This window comes from Chiloscyllium punctatum, chromosome 47, assembly GCF_047496795.1.
Source record: "Chiloscyllium punctatum isolate Juve2018m chromosome 47, sChiPun1.3, whole genome shotgun sequence".
Classification (NCBI taxonomy): domain Eukaryota; kingdom Metazoa; phylum Chordata; class Chondrichthyes; order Orectolobiformes; family Hemiscylliidae; genus Chiloscyllium; species Chiloscyllium punctatum.
The window spans coordinates 19,853,531-19,876,336 of record NC_092785.1 but is presented as its reverse complement, the minus strand read 5'-3'; the positions used below and the strand labels follow the sequence as shown (position 1 = coordinate 19,876,336).

Here is a 22,806-nt window from a genome sequence, read left to right as displayed (position 1 = left end):
CAAAACAGTTCAGTGTTTACTTGGGTTCACGGTCAACATGACAGCTAAATATAGATAAATTATTCCTTATTAAGAGCTGGAATTTCAGATTTAATTTCTAGACTCTGCTCTCTGCAGCTGCATATTACTCAACCAGCAGACATCGATCTTTCATTCGTGCTTTATCTCTATCTGTTTAATAGTTTGAGAAAATTAATTAATTACCTTTCGAGATGTTAAAGTCCAGGCGTCACAATCTGAGTTTGGACGATCTCTGCTATTAATTAACTCGGGAGTAGATATTGTTACGACACATCAGTGAACCCTTCCATTAATTAAATGAAACACCCAGAAAAGCTCGCCTCACCTCATAATCTGTTAAAATATGAGTGACAGTAAACTCCCAAATATCAATATTTAAAGAACATAATATCAATCTATTCCTTAGTTATAAAATTGAACATTAAACAACAACTATTTACAACTTTAAGCCCCATTTCCTTTAACTGTTTATTATCTGACTCCAATTCTATACTAATATACTGGTCCAATATTAAAAAAATCAAAGTTACATCAACTTAGTTTCAAAACCACACAGAGGCTGTTGTCTCAAGTATCTCCCGGGAGCGTCTCTTTTCTTTTACTGTGAAGATGCTTCATATGAAAAGGTAACTTTGATAGAGTCACCGAGTCATAGAGATGTACAGCATGGAAACAGAGCCTTCGGTCCAACTCATCCATGCCGACCAGTTGTCGCAATCAAATCTACTCCCACATGCCAGAACCCAGCCCATATCCCACCAAACCCTTCTTATTCGCATACCCATCCAGATGCCTTTTAAATGTTGCAATCAGACTTGCCTCCACCACTTCCTCTGGCAGCACATTCCATGCACGTACCATCCTCTATGTGAAAAAGTTGTCCCTGAGGTCTCTTTTATATCTTTCCCCTCTTACCCGCTAGTTCTGTCTACCTCTCCTATCCATGTCCCTCATTACATTATAAACCTCGATAAGGTCGCCCCTCAGACTCCAATACTCCAGGGAAAACAGCCCTGGCCTATTCAACCTCTTCCAATAGCTCAAATTCTCCAACCCTAGCAACATCCTTGTAAATCTTTTCTGAACCCTTTTAAGTTTCACAACGTTTTCCCATAGGAAGGAGACCAGAATTGTACACAATATTCCAACAGCGGCCTAACGAATATGCTCTACAACCATAACATGCCCTCCCAACTCCTGTACTCAAAACACTAATCAATAAAGGAAAGCATACCAAACGCTTTCTTCACTATCCTATCTACATGCGACTCCACTTTCAAAGAGTTATGAACCTGCACTCCAAGGTCTCTTTATTCAGCAGCACTCCCTAAGACCTTACCATTAAGTGTGTAAGGCCTGCTAAGATTTGCTTTCCAAAATGCATTTATCTAAATTAAAACCTTCTGTCACTTCGCAGCTCATTGTTTGATTTGATCAATATCCCATTGTAATCTAAGGTAACCTTCTTTGCTTTTCACTACACCTCCAGTTTTGGTGTCATCTGCAAACTTAGTAACTATACTTCTTATTCTCACATCAAAATCATTTACATAAATGTTGAAAAGTAGTGGACCCAGCACCTATCCTTGTTGCACTTCACTGGTCACAGGCCTCCTGTCTAAAAAACAACCCCCCACCCCCTGAAACAGTTCGGTATCCAAATGGCTAGTTCTCTCTGTACTCCATGAGATCTAACCTTGCTAACCAGTCTCCCATGGGGAACATTGTGGAACACCTTACATCTAGCGCTTCCTGAATGGCAGTCTTTCTTGATAGCAGTTACACTGCCTCACTTTCAAAGTGCCTGCCTTTTTTATACCCCAAACATCGTATCATGCACTGATTAAATCTTGGCAAAACTGTAAATTCAAACTCGATTGGGTTTTAGTATCCTGGGATATAATTTAAATTTTAATATAATTTTAATATAATTTATGATTCATTAAATTCGAGCTGTTGTCAAAACAGCAACCAACTCAGGTATCAATTTCACACGCAAATGTTACATATTTCCAATTTTCCTGTACACTCTGGGACTTCTAGTTAATCATATGACAGGTCTCAGTGCAAAACAGCATTCATTCTCTCTTAAGAGTACAGTACATACCTTCAAATTCATAACCAGATATTGTTCTCGTCATCATTTGGAGGTGCCTGTGTTGGAATGGGGTGTAAAAAGTTAAAAATCACACACCAGGTTATAGTCCAACAAGTCAATTTGAAAACACTAGCTTTCGGAGTGATGCCGGAGGTGGTTTGAAGGAGCAGTGCTCCGAAAGCTAGTGCTTCCAAATAAAGCTGTTGGACTATACACTGGTATTGTGTGATTTTTAACTTTGTTCTCCTAAATCAAGCCCTGAGACTCTCGAAGGTTGTGTATCTTTAGAAGGTGTGTTTGAGGGAAGAGGTGGCAATATTGTCACTGGGCTTGAAGTAGAGGTTTATAAAACAGGGTCAGTCCTTTTATCTTTGTCTGTATGTCTTCTGTAACGAACAGCATTACATTGGCTCAGCAATTTGTCTTTGCCCTCCCCAGTCTCCCCAATCTCCGTTCCCTGGCTGTCCTCACTGATCTGAATTAGGTGTGACAGTTCAAATGAATGGCCTTTTGTGTTGCTGCAAAGGGAAAGGAAACCTGCTGATCTCAGTACTTCTTGCAGTCCCTTTGGGTTGCCACATTTTCTTTCCAGAGTAATTTCTGGAATGTTTGACGCTCTATCTCTCTACACCAACACCCCCCCTCCCCACCCCCACACTGCAGGGACCGATGTGAAGATGGACAAAGTCCGCTCGTTCAGAAGTTGCATCTTCTCCAGACTCTTTGCCACTCACCTGATGTGGATTTCCGTCCTGCAGCTCCGACACTACTTATTCATCGGCACCCTGAACCCCATGCTCATGCTGATGTCCCATGGTGATACCACGGAGGGTGAGGCGTCGAGTCACGTTGCCAATCAGTGGCCAAGGTTGGAGAGGAGGGAGAAAGAGGAAGACTGAGTGAGGAAACAAAAAAAGGAGAGATGGCTAGGCTGAGGTGGAGCCAGAGAGTTTTGGCCCAGATGGAAATAATGGGAGAGCGCGAAGAGTTTGCAATTGCATGGCAGAGAACAGAGAAGGGTATCAAAGAATCACTTCTGTGCGAAAACAGGTCATTGCACCCATCATGTCACCAGCCGCTTTATAATCTCATGGCAATCCACAGCCTTTGGTTCATACCTCTGCATGACATTGCTCCCCAAGTAGATTCATAGAGCTGTACAGCATGGAAACAGACCCTTCAGTCCAACTCATCTGAGCCGTCCCATTTTCCTAAATTAATCTAGTCCCATTTGCCAGCTCTTGGCCCATAATCCTCTAAAGGCTTCCTATTCGCATACCCATTCATTTGCCTTTTACATGTTCTTATTGTTCCAGCCTCCACCACTTCCTTTGGCAGCTCATTCCATACACACACCACTTTCTGTGTGAAAACATTATTCTTTATGTCCCTTTTAGATCTTTCCCCTCTCACCCTAAACCTATGCCTTCTGATTCTGGAAGAATAACCGTGGAGAAAAAGATCTTGGCTATTTACCGTATCCAAGACCATTATGAATTATAAACCTCTAAAAGGTCATCCCTCGGCCTCTGACTCTCCAGGGAAAACAACCCCAGCCTATTAAGCCTCTCCCAATAGCTCAAACGCTCCAATGAATCTTTTTTCTGAACTCTTTCAATTTTAGCAACATCCTTCCGATAGCAGGGAGACCAGAATTGCATGCAATGTTCCAAAAGTGATCTAACCAATGTCCTGTACAGCTGGAACATGACCTCCCAACACCTATACTCAGTTCTCTGACCAAACGCTTTCTTCACCGTCCTATCTACCAGAGACTCAACTGTCAAGGAACTATGAATCAGCACTCCAAAGTCTCTTTGTTCAGCATCACTCCTCAGGATCTTACCATTAAGTCTATAAGTCCTGCCCTGATTTACCTTTCCAAAATGAAGCACGTCACATTTACCTAAATTAAACTCCATCTGCCACTCCAAGGCCTAATGGTCCCCTTTTGATTCAATGCAGCACCTCCCAAATCACAATCCAATTCCTTCACAGAAGAGGAGAGCAATCACATATGCAAATTAATGTGAAGCCTTTATTTTAAGAATAGGAGGATGACAGTGGGGGAGAGAATGAGACAGGAGACATAGGGAAAGAAGAGTAAGATGTGAGAGTGTGGGAGAGGTAGTGTGGTTAGAGAGGCTACCAGATGAATATCTGGATGCACATTGGGATCTGAATTGTAGTACAAACTGGGGCATACCTCGTCATACGAAGGATGATACCTATCCCACACATGGGTGTGAATTTAGAGGGTTCACGTTCAGTTTGCCTTCTCAAGGTGGGTTTGTTTTGTTTTATAAAGATGGTTGATGTAGGATATAATTTGAAATCATCTGTACTCACATTTACAAATATCAACTTATATACATTGAGACTTCCATTTCAAATGATACTGATACTCAGCTTCCAGACTGTATTGGGCCTTTTTAGATATCTGTGTCGAAGTTCATCATGAGATGTGGTTCCCAAACCTCGTCAAAATCTGATGACCTTTTCCACAATGGGATCTACATCCCAACCCCAAATCAGGACAATCCACATGCTAAATGCCAATTAAACTGCAATAAATACATTGACAATTAATAATGATTTTCCATTTTTTAATCAGACCAGTCGCCCAATACAAAATGGCTCTATGCCACAAATCCACATACCGGGGGTGGGGAACACATACAAAGAACAGTGCATGCAGAAAATCAGAAACAAAAACATAAATTGCTGGAGAAACGCAGCAGGTCTGGCAGCTTCAGTGGAGAGAGAAATAGAGTTAATGTTTTCATTCCACATGACCCTTCAGCCTGGACTCAAAATGTTTATTCTGCTTTCTCTCTCCACAGAAGCTGCCAGACCTGTTGAGTTTCTGCAGCAATCTCAGTTTCCATTCCACATATCAGGAAAAATGTTTAGATAAATGTATTAGGAAATATTTAAGCTGTATTTGATTGTAATTCTTTGTTTATTTGCTTCTCTGCTTTTTAACACCCTCTCTGGCTCACTTCATATCTCCCTTTGTTCCCTCCTCCCAACTCTCTCTCTCTCTTTCTACCTACATCCCTAGTGAGCAAGTATACAAATGCATTCGCCCTCACACAGATCTGTGGTTTTTTCTGTGCTCCCTGGAATGGGATAGTGATGGACTGGCTGCAACAAACAGACAAAACCTCCAAAGCTGTTTCAGGTAAATGGAAATCACCACGGAGTCCCTTCGCGATGTTAGGAACACTCAGATTTCAACCAGTCTTGCATAATCCTGATGAACAAAGTGAACACTCTTTGAATAGAGCCAATGCATGAATGGCCACGCTTCAAGATTGAGTATCCTCTCAGTCTCGGCTAATCGAGAGAGCTGACGTTTCTGGCATCAGCCCTTGGGCTTATGCCCGAAACGTTGATTCTCCTGCTCCTTGGATGCTGTCTGACCTGCTGTGCTTTCCCAGCACTACACTCTCAACTCTGAGCTCCAGCATCAGCAGTCCTCATATTTTCCTAATCGTGGGAACCCTTGTGGAACCACGGCAGTATCCTTAGCTCTGGGCCAGAAGGGCTGTGTTCAAATCTCACCCACTCCAGAGGTATGTGCTGACATCTCTGTACAGGCTCAATTAATAAAATTTCAGGTAATCAAGGTATGATTACTGACTTTCCCCACAGTTGCAGGCACTAGGTACATAAAAAAGGTTAGATCCACAGAGGTCTGCAGAACAGAAAAAAGCCCTTTGACCATTGTATCCGTGCCAAGGAGAAACAGTTACTGTATGACATCTCCCATGACATCTCATGACCTTGTACAACTTCACATTGCAAGTGTACATCTGAATACTTCATCAATGTGATAAGTGTTTGTTTGTCTACTACGTTTACAGGAAGAGCGTTCCATATTTCCACCACGTTATGCCTTTAAAAAAAGTTTTTCTTTGCATCCTCTGCTAACATCCTCCCCCTGATCCTGGCAAATCTTCTGCACCCTCTCTAATGTGATCACGTCCCTCCTATAATGTGGATTTCAGAGCTGCACACAATACCCCAGCTGTGGTCTGACAGACGTTTTATCCAGATCCAGCCTCATTCTCACTCTCACTCTCAGATTAAAACAATCCATAGACGTGTTCTGAAGTGCTGTCCTTTCTCAGGAAATCTGACGCTAACACAGAGCTCCTTCAGAGCTTCAAGTCTCCTGCATGTGAACTTTCTGCTCCCTCACTGTTTCTACCAGCTGCCCTTACCTCACCCCCAGTCCTAAAGAAGAGTTACATCTGAAGTGTCGACTTCTCCACCTTCTTATGATGCCTGACTTGCTGTGTTTTTTTCAGCCTCCTGCTTGTCTAGGTTTTAGATTTTACGGTCATTGGTCTTTAGCTCTCTGTAGCTCACATGACAGAGCTCTGATCTTACAGAGTCTGAGGCCCTTTACATAGGAAAACGAAATTCCTTCTTCTTCAGGATATCCAGATGTGATCTGCTTGTACTTTGTGTGATTCAATTGTGGGTATTGAGTATTTCTGCCCCCTACCCCAGTAAGTCCATTTCCCATCATTTCAGCCTCCCTTGCTCTCAAATAGTCCACTCAGCTCTCTCTCTCTCTCAGCATCATCGAATGACACTTGAGATCCCTCGGCTCCCCCGCTCCCCCAAACCCCATTCTTCCCAACCCTACCCCAGGTTAATCTAGTTGTGAACATTTTCCGTCTCAGGTGATCTGGTATCAAACACGAAATCACATTCCCAATACTGGGTGCTCTGTCAGTCACAATTAAAACAGCTCCCAGCCTCAGACACAGATCCCTCAGACGCGCAAAGACAGAGAGAGCTGGACAAGTCCGTGTTGACAAAGAACAGTGGAGACCAGTGACCCTTTTTGGGTCTGACAGCAGATTGGAAAAGGCTGACAGGGAAGGGGGTGGAGTAAAACATGAATAGGTGGATACAGAGCCAAGAAAGAGAGACAGGAACTTCTGAATAGAAAAGGGATGGAAGATAGTAAGCCAGAGAAGAAATTAGGCTTGGATAGGTGGGAATGGGGGCTATGAATGAGTGATAATGCTGAAAAAAGCACATGCCATAACAGGACCTGGGCTGTACGGAGGTGGACATGGAGGAAGCTGTTCAGGCTTTAACGTTATTGAACTTGATGTTGAATCCTAAAGGCTACAGGGTCCCCAACCGGAAAATGGGGCATTGTTCTTCCAGATTGTGCTGAGCTTCGCTGGAACACTGCAGCAAGCCTGAGAAAGAGATGTTGGCCAGGGAACAAGAGGATGTATAGAAGTCGCGGGCAACTGGAAGCTCAGTGAGCTTTGAGAAATGGGGGCTTCTCATTGAGATCACTCCCTCGGCTTACTGCTTCTGTCCACTGATTCCCTCCCCTGTCTCTGTAAGTCCATAAGGTATAGAAGGAGAGTGAGGCCATTCGTCCCCTCGATCCTCCTCTGCTATTCCATCGTCACCGATATGTTTTTCAACTCCATTCTCCTGCCTTCTGCCCATAACCTTTGATCACCTAACAAATCAAGAACCCATATATCTTTAATACACTCAATGACTCTGCTTCCACATCCTTTCTCTGACAATGAGTTCCTTCTCATCCCAGTTCTAAAAGGTCTTCCCTTTACCCTGAAGTTGTTTCCTCGGGTCCTAGTCTCCCTAATAATTGAAACATTTTCTCCATGTCCATTCTATCCAGGTTTTCAGCATTCTGTACATTTCAATCGGATTTCCATTCATCCTTCTGAACTCCATCGGGTACTATTCTAGAGTCCTCAATTGTTTCTCAAATGACAAACATTTCATCCCCAGGATCATTCTTGTGAACCTGCGTTGGACCCAATGTCCATACATCCTTCCTTAGATATGGGCCCAGAACTGGTCACAATATTCCAAATACAGCCTGACGTTAAACAGACTCAACAACACATCTCTGCTCTAGTATTCTAGCCCTCTCTGAAATGAACGCTAACATTGAATCTGCATTCCTAACTGCCAGCTGAACCTGTACGTTAACCTGAAGGAAAACGTGAACTTGCACCGACAAGTCCCTTTGAGCTTCAGATTTCCGAAACCTTTCCCCATTCAATATGTACCTAACAAAGTGCATAGCCTCATAGGCAGAGTCAGGCAAACCGCATGTAGGTATTCATCTCTCACAAGATTGCAGGGGGGAGGATGTTTCTAAGGTATCATCCTCATTTTGAGTCAGATCCCTTCTCACACTCTTCTGCTTGTTCCATCTGTTTATTTTTAAGATCCACTTCATCCCACATCTTTCCCTCTGGCCCTTATAGCTGGAGGACTTGAGTATAAGGATGCAGAAGTTATGCTGCAGTTATGCAAAATCGTGGTTAGACCCCGCTTGTGTACTGTCAGCAGATCTAGGAATTACACCTCAGGAAGGATGTATTGGCCTTGGAGGGTGTACAACGTAGGTTTATAAGAATTATGCCTGGACTCCAGGGTTGAAAAGCGATGACACAAATTTTGTATGCTTTCTCTAGGACTTAGAAATATAAGGGGTGATCGAGTGCAGTTTGAAGCTATTAACAGAGTAAATAAAGGTGAATAATTTCCTCTGGTTGTAAATTGTAAAATGAGTCTGAGAATTAGTGCTAGATCATTCAGGAGAGATGTTCGGAAGCACTTCTACACACAATGAAAAGTAGAGGTTTGGAACTCTTTTCCACAAATAACAATGGATGCAGTGTCAGTTCTGAATTTTGGTAAATCGTCAGGCATCTTTGGTGCATCTAAGTCATTGATGCTAATTCCCTTCCTTCCCTCACCAACCCACACCCCTACCTCCCTTGACTCAAGTCCATCCTAATTCTGGCTGTGATTATAAGTCTTTCTATCTAACCAGCCTTGCTCTCCTTCTTTGTCAGATTCAGTTGTTTCAAAACGATTGGCTGGCATGAGGTCAGCTGTGGTTTCCCTCATTATCACCATCACCCAGTGTGTCCTGTTCTCGATATCGGCAACTATTCCCATCCTGGAGGTTCAGTACGTGTCCTTTATCCTACAAGTGATCAACCATTCCTTCCTATACGGGGGAGATGCTGCATTCATCAGCATTGTGTAAGTCTAGCCTCCATTATTTGGTGGGAAATCTTTCTTTCCGAGTAACAATGGGGAGGCAATGGCCTCGTGGCATTATCATCTGACTACTGATCCAGAAACGCAGGTAATATTCTGAGGACTCAGGTTCGAATCCTGCCGTGGCAGATGGCAGAATTTGAATTCAATAAAAATAAGCCTGGAATTTGGGATCTCCCAATGACCATAAAAAAAATTGTCGAATGTCAGAAAAAAAAAAGCTGGCTGACTAATGCCCTTCAGGGAAGGCCTCCATGAGGTCCCACAGCAATCCACAGGCGATTGACTCCCAACTGTTGTGTAAAATGGCCCAGCAAGTCCCTCAGTTGTACCAATTGTTCAGCCTACACGATCTGGGCTGCAGCAGTGGCTTACCACCACGTTCTCAAGAGCAACTATGGATGGGCAATAAATGGTTGTCCAGCAATGGCCATCTCCAATGAGCGAGTAACACAAAAAATGCCTCCCAGCCGGTTCGGTCTGTGATTGGGAATGATGTGGTTAAGATGGTGCAGTGGTAATGTCAGCTGACTAGTCATCATCTTCACTTCTCTGGGCCCATGCCACTCCACCAATGCTCTAGATCCTTGGCACCATCAGGACGAGGCAGGGAGCGTGAACTTGTGCCCCACCTGGCACCTTTGCAATGCATACTTCTCAAACTCACCAATGCTCCTTCACCAACACATTCCAAACCAGTCAACTCTATCAGCACTATGGAAATGTTCAGCAGACGCATTGGAGCATCACCCACAAATTCCACACTTGGAAATGCCTTCATTGTTCCTGTCAAAATGCAAAAGCCTTCCTTCCTAATAGTATGTAGATGGAATAGTGATGGACGTGTTTGATGTACTTTCCTTTATTGTTCAGAGTATTGTTTACTTTGCAGCTGTACAGGACATTGGTTAGGCCACTGTTGGAATATTGAGTACAATTCTGGTCTCCTGCCTATCTGAAAAATGTTGTGAGACTTGAAAGGGCTCAGAAAAGATCTACAAGGATGTTGCCAGATTTGGATGATTTGAGCTACAGGGAGAGACTGGGCCTGTTTTTTTCCTGGAGCGTTGGAGGCTGGGGGGTGACCTTATAGAAGTTTATAAAAGCATGAAGGGCATGGATAGGATAAATAAACAAAGTCTTTATTCCTGCAGTGGGGATTCCAGAACTAGATGGCATAGGTTTAGGATGAAGGGGAAAGATGTAAAAGAAACCTAAGTGTCAACTCTTTCGCTCAGAGGGTGGTACATATATGGAATGATCTGCCAGAGGAAGTGGTGGAGGCTGGTACAATTGCAACAGTTAGGAAGCATCTAGACTGATATATGAATAGGAAGGGTTTGGAGGGATATGGGCCAGGTGCTGACAGGTGGAGCTAGTTGGGTTGGGATATCAGGTCGGCATGGACGGGTTGGACTGAAGCGTCTGTTTCCATGTTGTACATCTGTATGAATCTATGACTCTACTGCCAGTGTATCATGGCTGGTGTGCAATGGCGCCAAAGCATGAGGTCAATTCTTGTAATAGCTGAGGTTACCATGAAGGTCTTACCTTTGTAAATTCTCCACTCACCTGAGCCTCAGGTTAAACCACAACCAATCCCCTCGCAGTAACAAAAGAGCCACCCTGTGTTTGGTTAAGAATATGGTGGTTTGACCTTTACCCCATCACGAGGTTACCAAGGATTAAGAAAGTATATCCCACCACGATCTTAAAGGCAATAGACATCGTACCTGCCAACTGATGCCCATATCCCATTAAACATACATTAAATGATTCAAAGAATCTGATTTTGAAATGTGGTCTATATGATAGTGACACTGACAGCCATCATCGGATATTGTGGAAACAAACAGGACGGGAAGGAAGCCATTCTACCCTTACGTGGCGTCAATATGATGGTAGATCCTCAACAATGTGTTTGCAAGATGCTCAACTCGTGGTCAACTAAGGGGTTGGGGATGGGGTGGTGGTGGGGGGGGTGAAACAAAGGCTGCTTCCACACTCTAGGGATTCTACAAGATGAGTTGATTGCTTAGAATCCCAACATTATAATCTATGCAAGAAGCCTCGACTTGAAAGATTTCTTGAACCCACTGTCCCTTGAATAGTTGATCGAAGCATAAAGCAAAGTTTTAGCCATAGAGGGGTATGGTAATAAAACTTATTACGAAATGTAAGTTTTCGGGCTATTGTGCAAATGCAAACATGGGATGCCAGATAAACTGACGAGAATGCAAATGTTTTAGTAACCAAATTACTTAAAAGATGTGGTTGGTAGTTTGTGTGAAAATAATGCTAAGCTGAATGTACCTGTCCCTGAATGCACTGGAAAGGGGAGTTTTACCAGGATGGCGCTTTGGCTGAAGAGTTTCCGTTATGGAGAAAGGTTGGACAGATTAGGATTGTATTCCTCGGAACAGAGGAGAGTGAAGGGGGACGGAATTGAGGTGTATAAAATCATGAGGGGCATAGCTAGTGTCGACAGGAAAAAAACTATTCCCCCTTGATAGAAGGATCAATAAACAGAGGGAATAGATTCAAGTGAGGGAGCAGGAGGTTTAGAGGAAATGCAGGGAAATTTCCTTCATTCAGAGGGTGGGGTGGGAAGGTGGAACTTGCTGCCTGTAAGGGTGGGAGAGGCAGAAACCCTCATCACATTGAAGAAGGATTTAGATGTGCACTTGCCAAGGCATGCAAATCAATGGGCGAAAGTGCTGGGAAATTGGATTAGAATAGGTAGCTAGTGGTTTTTGACTAGTGCTGATTTGAAAGGCAAAAAAGCCTTTAGGTGCTGGAAATCTCCATGATTCTATGGCAGGCTGATAGTGAACATCTTGCTTAATGTAATTCTTCGATTCGTTTCCTTCATTCCTGTTCTTTCTTGTTCCCTTCAGGTACCCTTCCTGTCATTTCGGGAAAATCTATGGCGTGGGACAGACTCTCTCAGCATTTATTTCGCTGCTTCAGTACCCTTGCTTCGCACTAATCCAGGGACCATTGAATAATAACCCTCTCTTTGTGAGTGTGTGCCACCAATCAGGATTTTCAGATCCCCTCTGTGAATATTCCTGAAAAAGCCAAGGGTCAAATATGAAGCATATATGAGGCATGTTCTGAAGTATCAGAATTGGAGTGTGAGGGCGTGTCACAGAAGATGGAGAAGACACAGAGAGTGCGGGAAGACACAAGATGGAGAAAAAGAGGATAGATGGAACAGAAGAAAAGATCGAAATTGGAACTAGAGAATGTAGAGTGAGAGAAATTGAGAGGAGGTGAGAGTAGAGGGAGAGAGGAGTGAAGAATATGGGGAGGAGAGAGACAAGACTTGGTAGGGGAGAGAGAGAGAGATAGGGTGTATAGAGTTGATTGAGAGAGCGAGGACATAGAAAGAAAGAAGAGGTTTGGAAATGGGAGAGAGAGGAGAGAGTGAAGAGAGAGAGAGAGGGACAGAGAAGAGAAAGGTGGAGGGAAGAAGAGAGCACAGGGAGAGAGAATAAGGCAATAAGAGAAAATCGAGGGAGATTATGAGAGAGGGAATGTTGAAATGATGAAGGAGTGAGAGGTGAGAAGGAGAAGGGATTTGGAAGTGGACAACATGAAAGGAGGAAGAGGGAAATGGGAGTGAGAAAGAGAGTGAGGAGTGAGGTTGGATAGCGAGAAGGGGAAGGGCGAAAATCCCAAAGAGAGAGAGAGGGGGGGGGCACGAAAGAGTGAGAAAGAGAGAGAGAAAGAAAGAGAGAGGTGAAAAGATAAATAAGGTGAGGAGGGGAATGAGTGGAGTGTCTCTGACACCACTATTTCAAAATATAATTGAACGAGAAGTTTCTTCTAGTTTCCAAAATGTGAAGACAGATGTGTAGCTGATCTCACACCCTCTTTGTTATCTGTCCGGGCCTCTAAAAGGAATATAATACTGAGACACAGAATTAGAAGACAGCAGCTATGCACAATGTAAATTATTCATTTATGACATTTGAATTTTGTGTTTAATTTAGGAAGATTATGACTGCTATACAAAGGAAACTGCAAAGATTTACAAGAATTCTGTAGACAAAGGATTTCAGTCTGGGTCAGGCAGGAGATCTGGGGTTGTTTTCTGGAGGCAAATAACCTTCAGAGAAGAATCCACTTAAATCATCGTAATATTAAGCACAGGCAAACAAGAGAAACAAATACAACTTGTCAGTAGAACTGAGAACAAGAAATTTACCAGGATGTTATCTGGGCTGGAGAGTCTCAGTTATGAAGAGAGTTTGGACAGTCTGGGGCTGTTTCCTTAGAGCAGAGGAGACTGAGAGGGGACATGATTTTGATCGATAAAATAATGAGGTGCAAAGATAGAGCAGAAATATTTCCCTTTGACAGAGGGATCAATGACCCAGGGCATGGATTTAAAGTAAAGGGTCAGGGGTTTTAAAGGGGATGTGAGGAAATGTTTTTCACCCAGAGGGTGGTGGGAATGTGGCACCCACTGCCTGTTAATCACACTGAAGAGGTAATTAGATATGCACTTGCGATGCAGAGGTAGATAAGGCTATGGGCCAAGTGATGGGAAATGGGATTGGAATAGTTGGGTGGTTGGTTTTGACTTGCACAGATTTGATGGGCTGAAGAGTCTTCCTTGTGTTGTAGCCCTCAATAACTTTCAGAAAAGACAGGTTGAAGATTAAGCAAGCATAAGGAAGAAATAAGAGATGAAATGGCACATTGTCTTCCTGAGTACATTATTTGAACTAATATGCGACACAGGTTCAATATCATCTCACACTGAATCACTACAGTGCAAAAAGAGGCCATTCAGTCCATCAAGTCAACACCAATCCTCCAAAGCGAATCCAACCCAGACCAACCACCACCCAAACTATATACTTACATTTCCCATGGCTAGCCCACCTAGCTTGCACACTATGAGCAATTTTTCATGGCCAATCCACCTGAACTACACATCTTTGGACCATAGGAGGAGACTGGAGCACCCAGAGGAAACCTACACAGACACAAGAGAACTTGTAAACTCCACTCAACCAGTCATGCAAGGGTGAATTGAACCCTGGTCCCTCATGCTGCGAGGTAGCATGCTAACCATTGTGTCACACTGCCATTCCAGCTCAAAGAAGAATAGTTTGAAATGATAGAAAGCAAAACCTGGCAGTGATTGGAACAAATTGGATTTCCTTTTGGAAACTGCAGGAAAAATACATGAAAAAGATGGCGTTCTCCTACTCTGCATCTTTCTATTGTTTCAGGAAAGGAAGATCGAGATTGAATGCATTGGGATATTCTCATTGTTGTGAACTTTTCTCTCCATTTTGATGCAGGTGAACATTGGATTCATCGTTCTGGTAATCCTAACCTACACACATCCCTTAAACCTGTACCTGCACTGGCGACAGGAACTCCAACAAAGCAGAACAAAACAGAATCCCCAAGCTGGGGTCAAAATACAGGGAGATGAGCTGACGAAGGACACAGATGTCTGAGCTGCTTGCCCGTTACTCGTTATGTGTGTGTGGGTCTATCCGTCTATGTGTGTACATCAGTCTGTGTGTATCTGTGTGACAGTATGTGTATGTGTGTGACTGTGTGTGTGTCTGTTGTCCCTGTGTGAATCTCTATGTATATGTGAGAGTATGTCTATTTCTGTGTCTGTGTGTGTGTGTGTTTGTGTGCCTGTGTGCGCATGTGAGAATCAATATGTGACTGTGGGTGTGTTTTGAATTTAGTAAGGTAAGGCTGTGCAGGCTCAGGGCTGCAGTTTGGATGTCGACGAGGAGGGCTTTGGGAGTAAAGTGGAGCCTGGCAACCCACAGAAGTGTGGTGTGCAGTGCGGAGGGGTTAGGTGGACGAGGTGACGATGTGGAATGTTGAGCCTTCACACGGTGGGGGGTAAGACTGCTTGATACAAGGTGGTTGTGAAGTTTGGATGTGAAGTAAAGTACAGAATGAAACCTATGAAATCACTTATTTGAAAGTATCAATGACAAAACCTTTCGATTCTGATTATATCAGGAGTTGCACTATTCTGTTATAGATTGTTCTGAAGCCGTTCAGTTATTAATAAACAGTGTTATCAATTTTGAAATAAGTTTGTTTTTGTTTAGTCTGGGGATCACCCAATACCAATGTCCCTCTACTCTCTCCTTCCACTGTTATTTCTCTTTCTCCTTTATGCCTTGTAGTTACCTCTCACTATTCTCCCTCTTCCTTATTCCCCTTCCTACACCTCTCTGCAACTAACCCCCCATTCTTTCGGATCGCCTTTAGTTCTGCGTTTTCTCTCTCTCCTACATCTGTCATTGCCGCTGATTCAACTTTCTCCCCCGATTTCCATTCTTCTTGACTGTCCCCTCCTCTCACCATTCATGTCGTCTGCCTCTGCCTCTCTTTCATTCTCGCTTCTGTCTTCTCTTCCCATCTCGTCTCCCAATTCCCTGCCTTTCACAATATACTTCCCATTGCTCGCTCCCACTCTAATGCTGCACCTCTCCCTTCCTGTTTAATCCCACCCCCTTCTCTCCCCCTCTATGTTTCTATAGCTGCATTTTCTCATCTCTCCATTGCACATCTCTGTAGATCTTCACTCCTCCAAATCACTGTCCCAACATTTATAACTGTATCATTCTGTACAGTGAGTGATTCGCTTTTTTATGAATGGTGGAATTGTCTTCAGCAGTCTGCTGCAGGAATGAAATCCCCTCTCTGTTTGCAAAATCATAATCTTGGACCACCCTGTCCACCTCCCCCCCACCAAAGCCTGTTCCAGCATTCACAAGATGCAAGTAAGGAATGTGATGGAATACTCCCCACTTGTTTGGATGGGTACAGCTCGAATAACACTCAAGAGGTTTGACACCATCCAGGACAGAGCAGCCTGCTTGATTGGCCCTACATCCACAAACATTCACTCCCACCATCACTGATCGTCTGTAGCAGCAATGTGTACTATCTACAAGATGCACAGCAGAAATTAACCAAAGATCCTCAGACAGCACCATCTAAACCCATGACCATTTTCATCTAAAAAGGTCAAGGGCAGCAGAGACTTGGGAACACCGCCACTTGCAAGTTTCCCTTCAGGTCACTCATCATCCTGACTTGGAAATATATCACCGTTCCTTCACTGTCTCTGGGTCAAAATCCTGGAATTCCCTCCCTAAGGGGAACACACAGCACACAGACGGCAGCAGTTTAAGAAGGCAGCTCACCCCTACCTTCTCAAGTGGGCAATGAGGGCAATAACTGTTGGGCTAAGCCAGTGACGCCCACATGCCACGAATGAAAAAAAAATAATTTTGATGAGATCCTGCCTCTTCCCAAACACAAACCAGCAGATAGATGTCATTGAAAATACAGCAAGTCTCTCAGTGGGAGAGATACAGTAACAAACTCTAAACTTCCCTCCCTCCACAGTATTAAAGCTGAAAGTGATATAAAATGACTAATAAGAAGGCACGAGAGAAACACGGAAACAAAATGGAACATTCTGGAAATGTCCAGCAGATTAGACAGCAGCTGGAGGGAGTGCTCAGGACAGCATATTAGGTTCATGTCCCTTGTTATCCCTTGTCACTGAGGTCTCATTACGGTGAACGAAGTATATTTTCCACTTCTCTCTTTGGAGTGAGCGGACACGTGTGCATCTTTAACAATGTTACAAAGGCGGCTGGCTTCTTAGATTCAGCCTTCAGCTCGTTCAGGTTGATCAGTTTGCCGTCCGTGCAGTAATGTATTGGTCACGTCTGGGGAAACGCTGGGAGAAATCAAATGGACGTTATTGTAATGCCACAGTCCTGTGAGACACTGATTTCGACAGTGGGGAGTCTTCAGTCAAGTCATTACACAGCCCTGCTACTCGTGTGTTACCACACAAAAAACAGACAATGTTTGTAAATGTAACTGAGCATCCACACAGCAGTAGCACACCCAAGTGGGCAATCGAGGCACTACTACGAGATCGTGGATAAAATATACAACAATGCATTTTTTAAAACATGTCTTGAAGTTCGGCATCATAGGGTCATGTTGGATGGTCCTCTGAGTGTCAGAATCCTGCTCTGCCTTAAAATGCCTAAGCAACAATCCTGGTTTATGTATCCAGAGGGAGCCATGGTGTCTGCAACTTTGGTGTTCTCACAACAAACACTCTGACGTTTTGTGGGTCTCCTGCTGCAAAGAAAATGCAATCCAAACAATTGTGATGTTTCTGCACAGAATCTTTCATTCGATTTATTATTAGCACATGCACCAAGATACAGTGAGAAGTATTGTTTTATGTGTTATTCAGGCAGATCATACCACATGAACTGACATCAGGGTAACAGAGCAGAGAACATAATTCAATGTTACAGCCACCGAGGTGCAGAGAGAGCGAGAGAGAGAGATCAACTGTAATATTTTGAGAGGTTCACTCAAAAGTCTGATAACAGCAGGGAAGGTGCTGTTCTAGAAGCTGATCGGTAATTTTAACATTTGTATCTTCTGTCTAAAAGAAGAGGGTGGAAGAATGTATAACTGGGGTGGAGGTGTGTTTGACTATGTTGGCTGCTTTCCCGAGACAGTGGGATGTGTAGATAGAATCAGTTGAGGGAGGGCTAGCTTGTGTGATGGACTGGGATGTGTTCATGACTCTCTGTAGTTTCTTGTGGTAGTGGGAAGAGCAGTTGCCACACTGTGGTGTGATGCATCCAAATAGGATGCTTTCATTGGTGCATTAATAAAAACTGGTAACACATTGAGGACATGTTGAATTTCCTGAGCTTCCTGAGGAAGTAGAGGCATTGCTGCACTTTCTTGACTGTAGCATCAATGTGGGTGGTCTAGGACAGAGTGTTGGTAATTGTTAGTTACAGGAGGATGATGCGTTTGAGGTGGTGTTCCCTCCACTCCACTTGCTGAAGTCAATGACCGGATCTTTGGTTTCCCTAATGTTGATGGAGAGACTGTTGTCTTGCTGACATTGGTAGAATACTGTTGTCTTGCTGATGTTAGTGGAGAGACTGTTGTCTTGCTGATGATGTTGGGGAGACTGTTGTCTTGCTGTGGAGGGACTGCTGTCTTGCTGACGTTGATGGAGAGACTGCTGTCTTGCTGATGTTGATGGGGAGACTGTTGTCTTGCTGGTGATGTTGGAGAGACTGTTGTCTTGCTGATGTTAGTGGAGAGACCGTTGTCTTGTTGATGTTGATGAGACTGTTCTCTTGCTGCTGTTGGTGGAGAGACTGTTGTCTTGCTGATGATGTTGGGGAGACTGTTGTCTTGCTGATGTTAGTGGAGAGACTGTTGTCTTGTTGATGTTGATGAGACTGTTCTCTTGCTGCTGTTGGTGGAGAGACTGTTGTCTTGCTAACGTTGATGGAGAGACTCTTGTCTCATAGTGCCCATAATTATGCTGATTATGGCAGCTGTCTGCCCCTCTGCAAAATACACTTTCCCACCTGGCAAATCCCCCTATGATCTGTGCACAGGACGTATTCCTGATCTTTCTTGCTTGTCAGCCTTCCCGAGCTGCAAGTTGAACTCACTGGTGTATGCACGTGCTCCCCTCTGTCTCTCCTGTTGGCTGTGGAGGTAGACATTTATGGGATAGACATGCAGCAAGGTTAGCATGACAATGATTTTGAGAATTGGCTGCCTCTGCAAGGTTACAACAAGTAAAATAAAATGAGAAAGCGAGTCTCCAGGTCGAAGTCATCTCACACAACTCTCATCAACCAAGTAAATCAAACTGAACTCATCCCATTCACCTCCATTTTCCTGTAAACCTTTCCTATTCATGCACCTTTGCCTCTTATGGAACAGCAGGACAATCTTACCCAATCTGCCTCTGTTAGTTTTTTTGCAAGAGTTATCTACTGCACTCCACTGTACACTATTGCCCTCATCCCCGAATCATTTGGAGTTTACTGGAATTTTCAATTGTTACAATTTTCTTGCTTTTTCATGCCCCTATTTGAATACTTTAATTATAACTCTCATCCCCTTCCAATTAATTTCAAATCACCATCATTCATTCCTTGAACAGATGCATCATCAAGTCACCTCTGCTTCGTCTTCTGAATTTGTTGTCCTAATTAACATTGGAACACCATCATCAGTAGAAACAGTTTCTCCTCACTGTCCCTGTTAAAATATCCCATTTTTTCAAACACCCCATTAAGCCTTCTCTCTAATTTATCTGTGCCAGAGAACAATAATGACTTTCTTCATACAACTCTACATTCTCATTTGTGACTGCATTCACTTACACATGTTCATTAAAGACTCTGCATCATTTCTAGTCTGCACAATGTTGGAAATTGTCCCACAGAGAGGGGCACGCTATTAGAGTGAGCTTGGGCTCAACTCGTACCTTATCAGCTGGTACTCTCGAGAAATCAGCAAAGGAATGATATACTTCAAATAATGTGATCTACCATGTTGTTCGAGTATTTATACTGCCAACAAAGCATACCCTCTGCATTACATTGCTCTTATTTACTGTGTATTTTTACATTGATTTTCGGAGGTGTGTTGATGGTTTAACTTCAATTTTTCATAGATTCAGGACTCCTAAAGACCTGGGGTTGACCTCATCATTGAAAGCAGCCCAATGACAGAGGCATCACAAATTCCACTCACGGACTGTCTTTCTGTGTGTCAACCTGGCTGTGTCAGAGTTTCACTCTCTCTCTCTCTCTCTCTCTCTCTCTCTCTCGCTATCTCTCTCTTTGTCTCTATCTCTCTCTCTGTCTTTCATGCTCTCTGTCTCTTGAAATTCCTGATGAAGGGCCACAGCCCGAAACATCAATTCCCCTGCTCCTCGGATACTGCCTGGCCTGCTGTGCTTTCCCAGCAACACTCTCTCAAGTCCGACCTCCAGCATCTTCAGTCCTCACCTTCTAGTTGATTTCAACCTGATTGCGAAGCCTCTTCCCAGGATGACTACCTTGCCAAGGTTCTCCACCTCTCTCTGCAAAGATCTCAGTGAGTCCTTCTCTCACTGTACTCCCCAAGTGCTCTCCACTGGACTCATTCCTGATAAAGGGCTTCAGCCCGAAATGTGAATTCTCCTGTTCCTCGGTTGCTGCCTGACCTGCTGTGCTTTTCCAGCAACACACTCTTGACTCTTGAAATCTCCCTAGTCATACAGTCATCCAATATGTAAACAGACCTTTTGGTCTAACTCCTCCTCACTGACCAGTTATCCCAAACTGGACTAATCCCATTTGCCCACATTTGGCCCATTTCCCTCTAAACCTTTCCTATTGATGTACCTGTCCAAATATCTTTTCAAAGTTGTAATTGTATCTGCATCTAACACTTCCTCTGGCAGCTCATTCCATACATGCACCACTCCCTGTTTAAAAAGAGTTAGCCCTCAGGTCCCTTTTAAATCTTTCCCCTCTCACCTTAAACCTATGCCTTCTAGATTTGGACTCCCCCACCCAAGGGAAAAGACCTTGGCTATTTAACCAATCCATATTCCTCCTGATTTTATAAACATCCATGTGTGCCTCAGCCCCCGACGCTCCAGGGGAAATATCTACCTGAGGCTCTGGTCAAGAAAAAGGAATAATTGGGATTGAGTGAATCCCTGGAGGAGTATCGGGACAGTAGGAATACAATTGAGAGGGAAATCAGGAGGGCAAAAATGAGACATGAGGTAGCTGAAGAAGGGTTATACACGAAAAGCTGACTTCTTCACCTCGTGATGCTGTCTGGCTTGCTGTGCTCCTTCAGCCTCTTCCTTGTCTAAATGAGGTAGCTTTGGCAAATAAGGTTAAGGAGAATCCAAAGAGATTCTAAAGTACATTAAGTAAATGGGAGAAAATAGGGCCCCTTAAAGATCAGCATTGTGCAGAACCACAGGAGATGGGTGAGATAGTCTTTATCATACAAATTAATTGTGTTTGTCTCTTCAATGACAGCTGAATCTCACATTCAGAGAGCATGCATGTGTGGGAGAGAGTATGCATGTGTGACAGAAAGAGAGTGTGCACGTACGATAGAGTGTGTGTGAGAGTCAAAGGGTGTGCATGAGTGAGAAAGAGTGTGTGCGTGTGCAAGAGAGAAAGAGAGTGCATGCATGCATGAGAATGCACGTGCACATGGGAAAGAGAGCAGGTGTGTGTAAGAGAAATAGAATGTGTGCTTGCGTGAATGTGTGAAGGTGCGAGAGAGAAAGAAAGTGATTTAATGTCAGAGAGAAAAAGTCTGCTCGCACATGAGAAAGAGTGTGCGCATGTGATAGAGAGTGCGTGTACACAAGTAAGATAAAGAGCACGTGTTTGGGAGAGACTGCGTGTGCATGAGAGAAAGAGACTGTGTGCATGCAAGAGGAAGAGAGTGCGCACGTGTGTGTGAGAGAGAGAGTGTGTGTGTATGCGCCAGAGAGAATGTGTGTGCAATTGAGATGCAGAGTGTGCGCGTGAGAGAGTGAAAGAATGTACACCCATGCAAGAAAGAAAAAGTGTGTGTGTGAAAGTCTGAATGAGATGTGCAAGTGTGGTTGTGTACACGTGTGAGAGAGCAAGTGAATGAGAGTGACGGACAGTGTATGGTCAGTGGATTACTGGGTTAGAGACACAATCACATAGATTACACACAATTACACTGTGGAGTGACACCACTGACACTGAAACTGTGCACTCAGATGGACACACGCACACACACACAGGCTTGGTCTCTCTTTCACAAACACACACACACACTCACACACAAAGATATTTGTGTGACAATATTTGAGCTCAGACTTTCACTGACTCTCCCTCCTTCGACAAAACCTGTGTATAGTGCCCATGAAATCCCTAGTCCTGTGTCGGGGGCAAAATATGTGTGTGTGGGGGGGCAGGGGGTGGGGGAGGGGGGGAGTAGTGATGGCATGGAGCAGAGAGGGTGGAAATGTGGGTGTTGAGAGGCAGGCATTTGATCAATGTCTTATGTTCCCAAACTCTGCAAACATTTTTGAGAAAGGGAATCGAGGAAGGAAATAAGAGTTTGAAAGTCAAGTTAGAAATGGTTAGATAGAGACAGAGAGACACAGGGACAGAGAGAGAGAGAGAGAGAGAGAGAGAGAGAGATAGAGACAGGCTGACAGACAGACAAATAGGGACAGAAACAGAGAGTTAGATTCTGGAAACCACACATACAGCAGGAAAATCCCAAGAGATCCTCAGCAGATATCCCCCTCTCTTCCCAGCTGTATGTGTGCCTCAGGTTGTCCACAGTCAGGCTCCTCGATGCAAGTGTGGGACCAATGTTTAATATTTTCAAACTGGACTGACATTACTAACAAGTCTTAAAAAAGGAGTTTAACAAACTAGGAATGGTGATGTCGTACTACCCTAGAATTAGTATCTCAGTGCACAGCAAGATCCAACAAGGCTCCTGTCCTGGGAATTAACATCTCAATCACACAGAAGCCTCCACAGGGAGCAGACTGATAGATGTTGCAATATGCCAGAGATAGCAGGGGTGGAGTCCACAAACCCCTCACTGAGAATAAATGTGGACAAGAAATTGTCAGGTTAATCCTCAAACCCTGTTCTCTCTCTCTCTATTGAGAGTGAGCATCTCTCCCTGCTTGATTGTGATTGTGCGTATATATGTTTGTTTGT

General features: G+C 43.8%; 1 protein-coding gene across 2 annotated transcripts in view; it reads left to right on the top strand.

Moving 5' to 3' along the window:
• Positions 1-15,268, top strand: part of LOC140468450 (equilibrative nucleobase transporter 1-like) — a 40,756-nt gene extending 25,488 nt beyond the window's left edge. For both annotated transcript variants that reach the window (XM_072564541.1, XM_072564542.1), the window contains exons 9-13: positions 2,783-2,950; positions 5,184-5,303; positions 8,998-9,190; positions 12,106-12,229; positions 14,530-15,268. In XM_072564541.1, the coding sequence (XP_072420642.1) occupies positions 2,783-2,950; positions 5,184-5,303; positions 8,998-9,190; positions 12,106-12,229; positions 14,530-14,691 (767 nt within the window). In that variant the 3' untranslated portion in view covers positions 14,692-15,268. The remainder of the gene's footprint in view (positions 1-2,782; positions 2,951-5,183; positions 5,304-8,997; positions 9,191-12,105; positions 12,230-14,529) is intronic.
• The last annotated feature ends 7,538 nt before the right edge of the window (positions 15,269-22,806 follow it).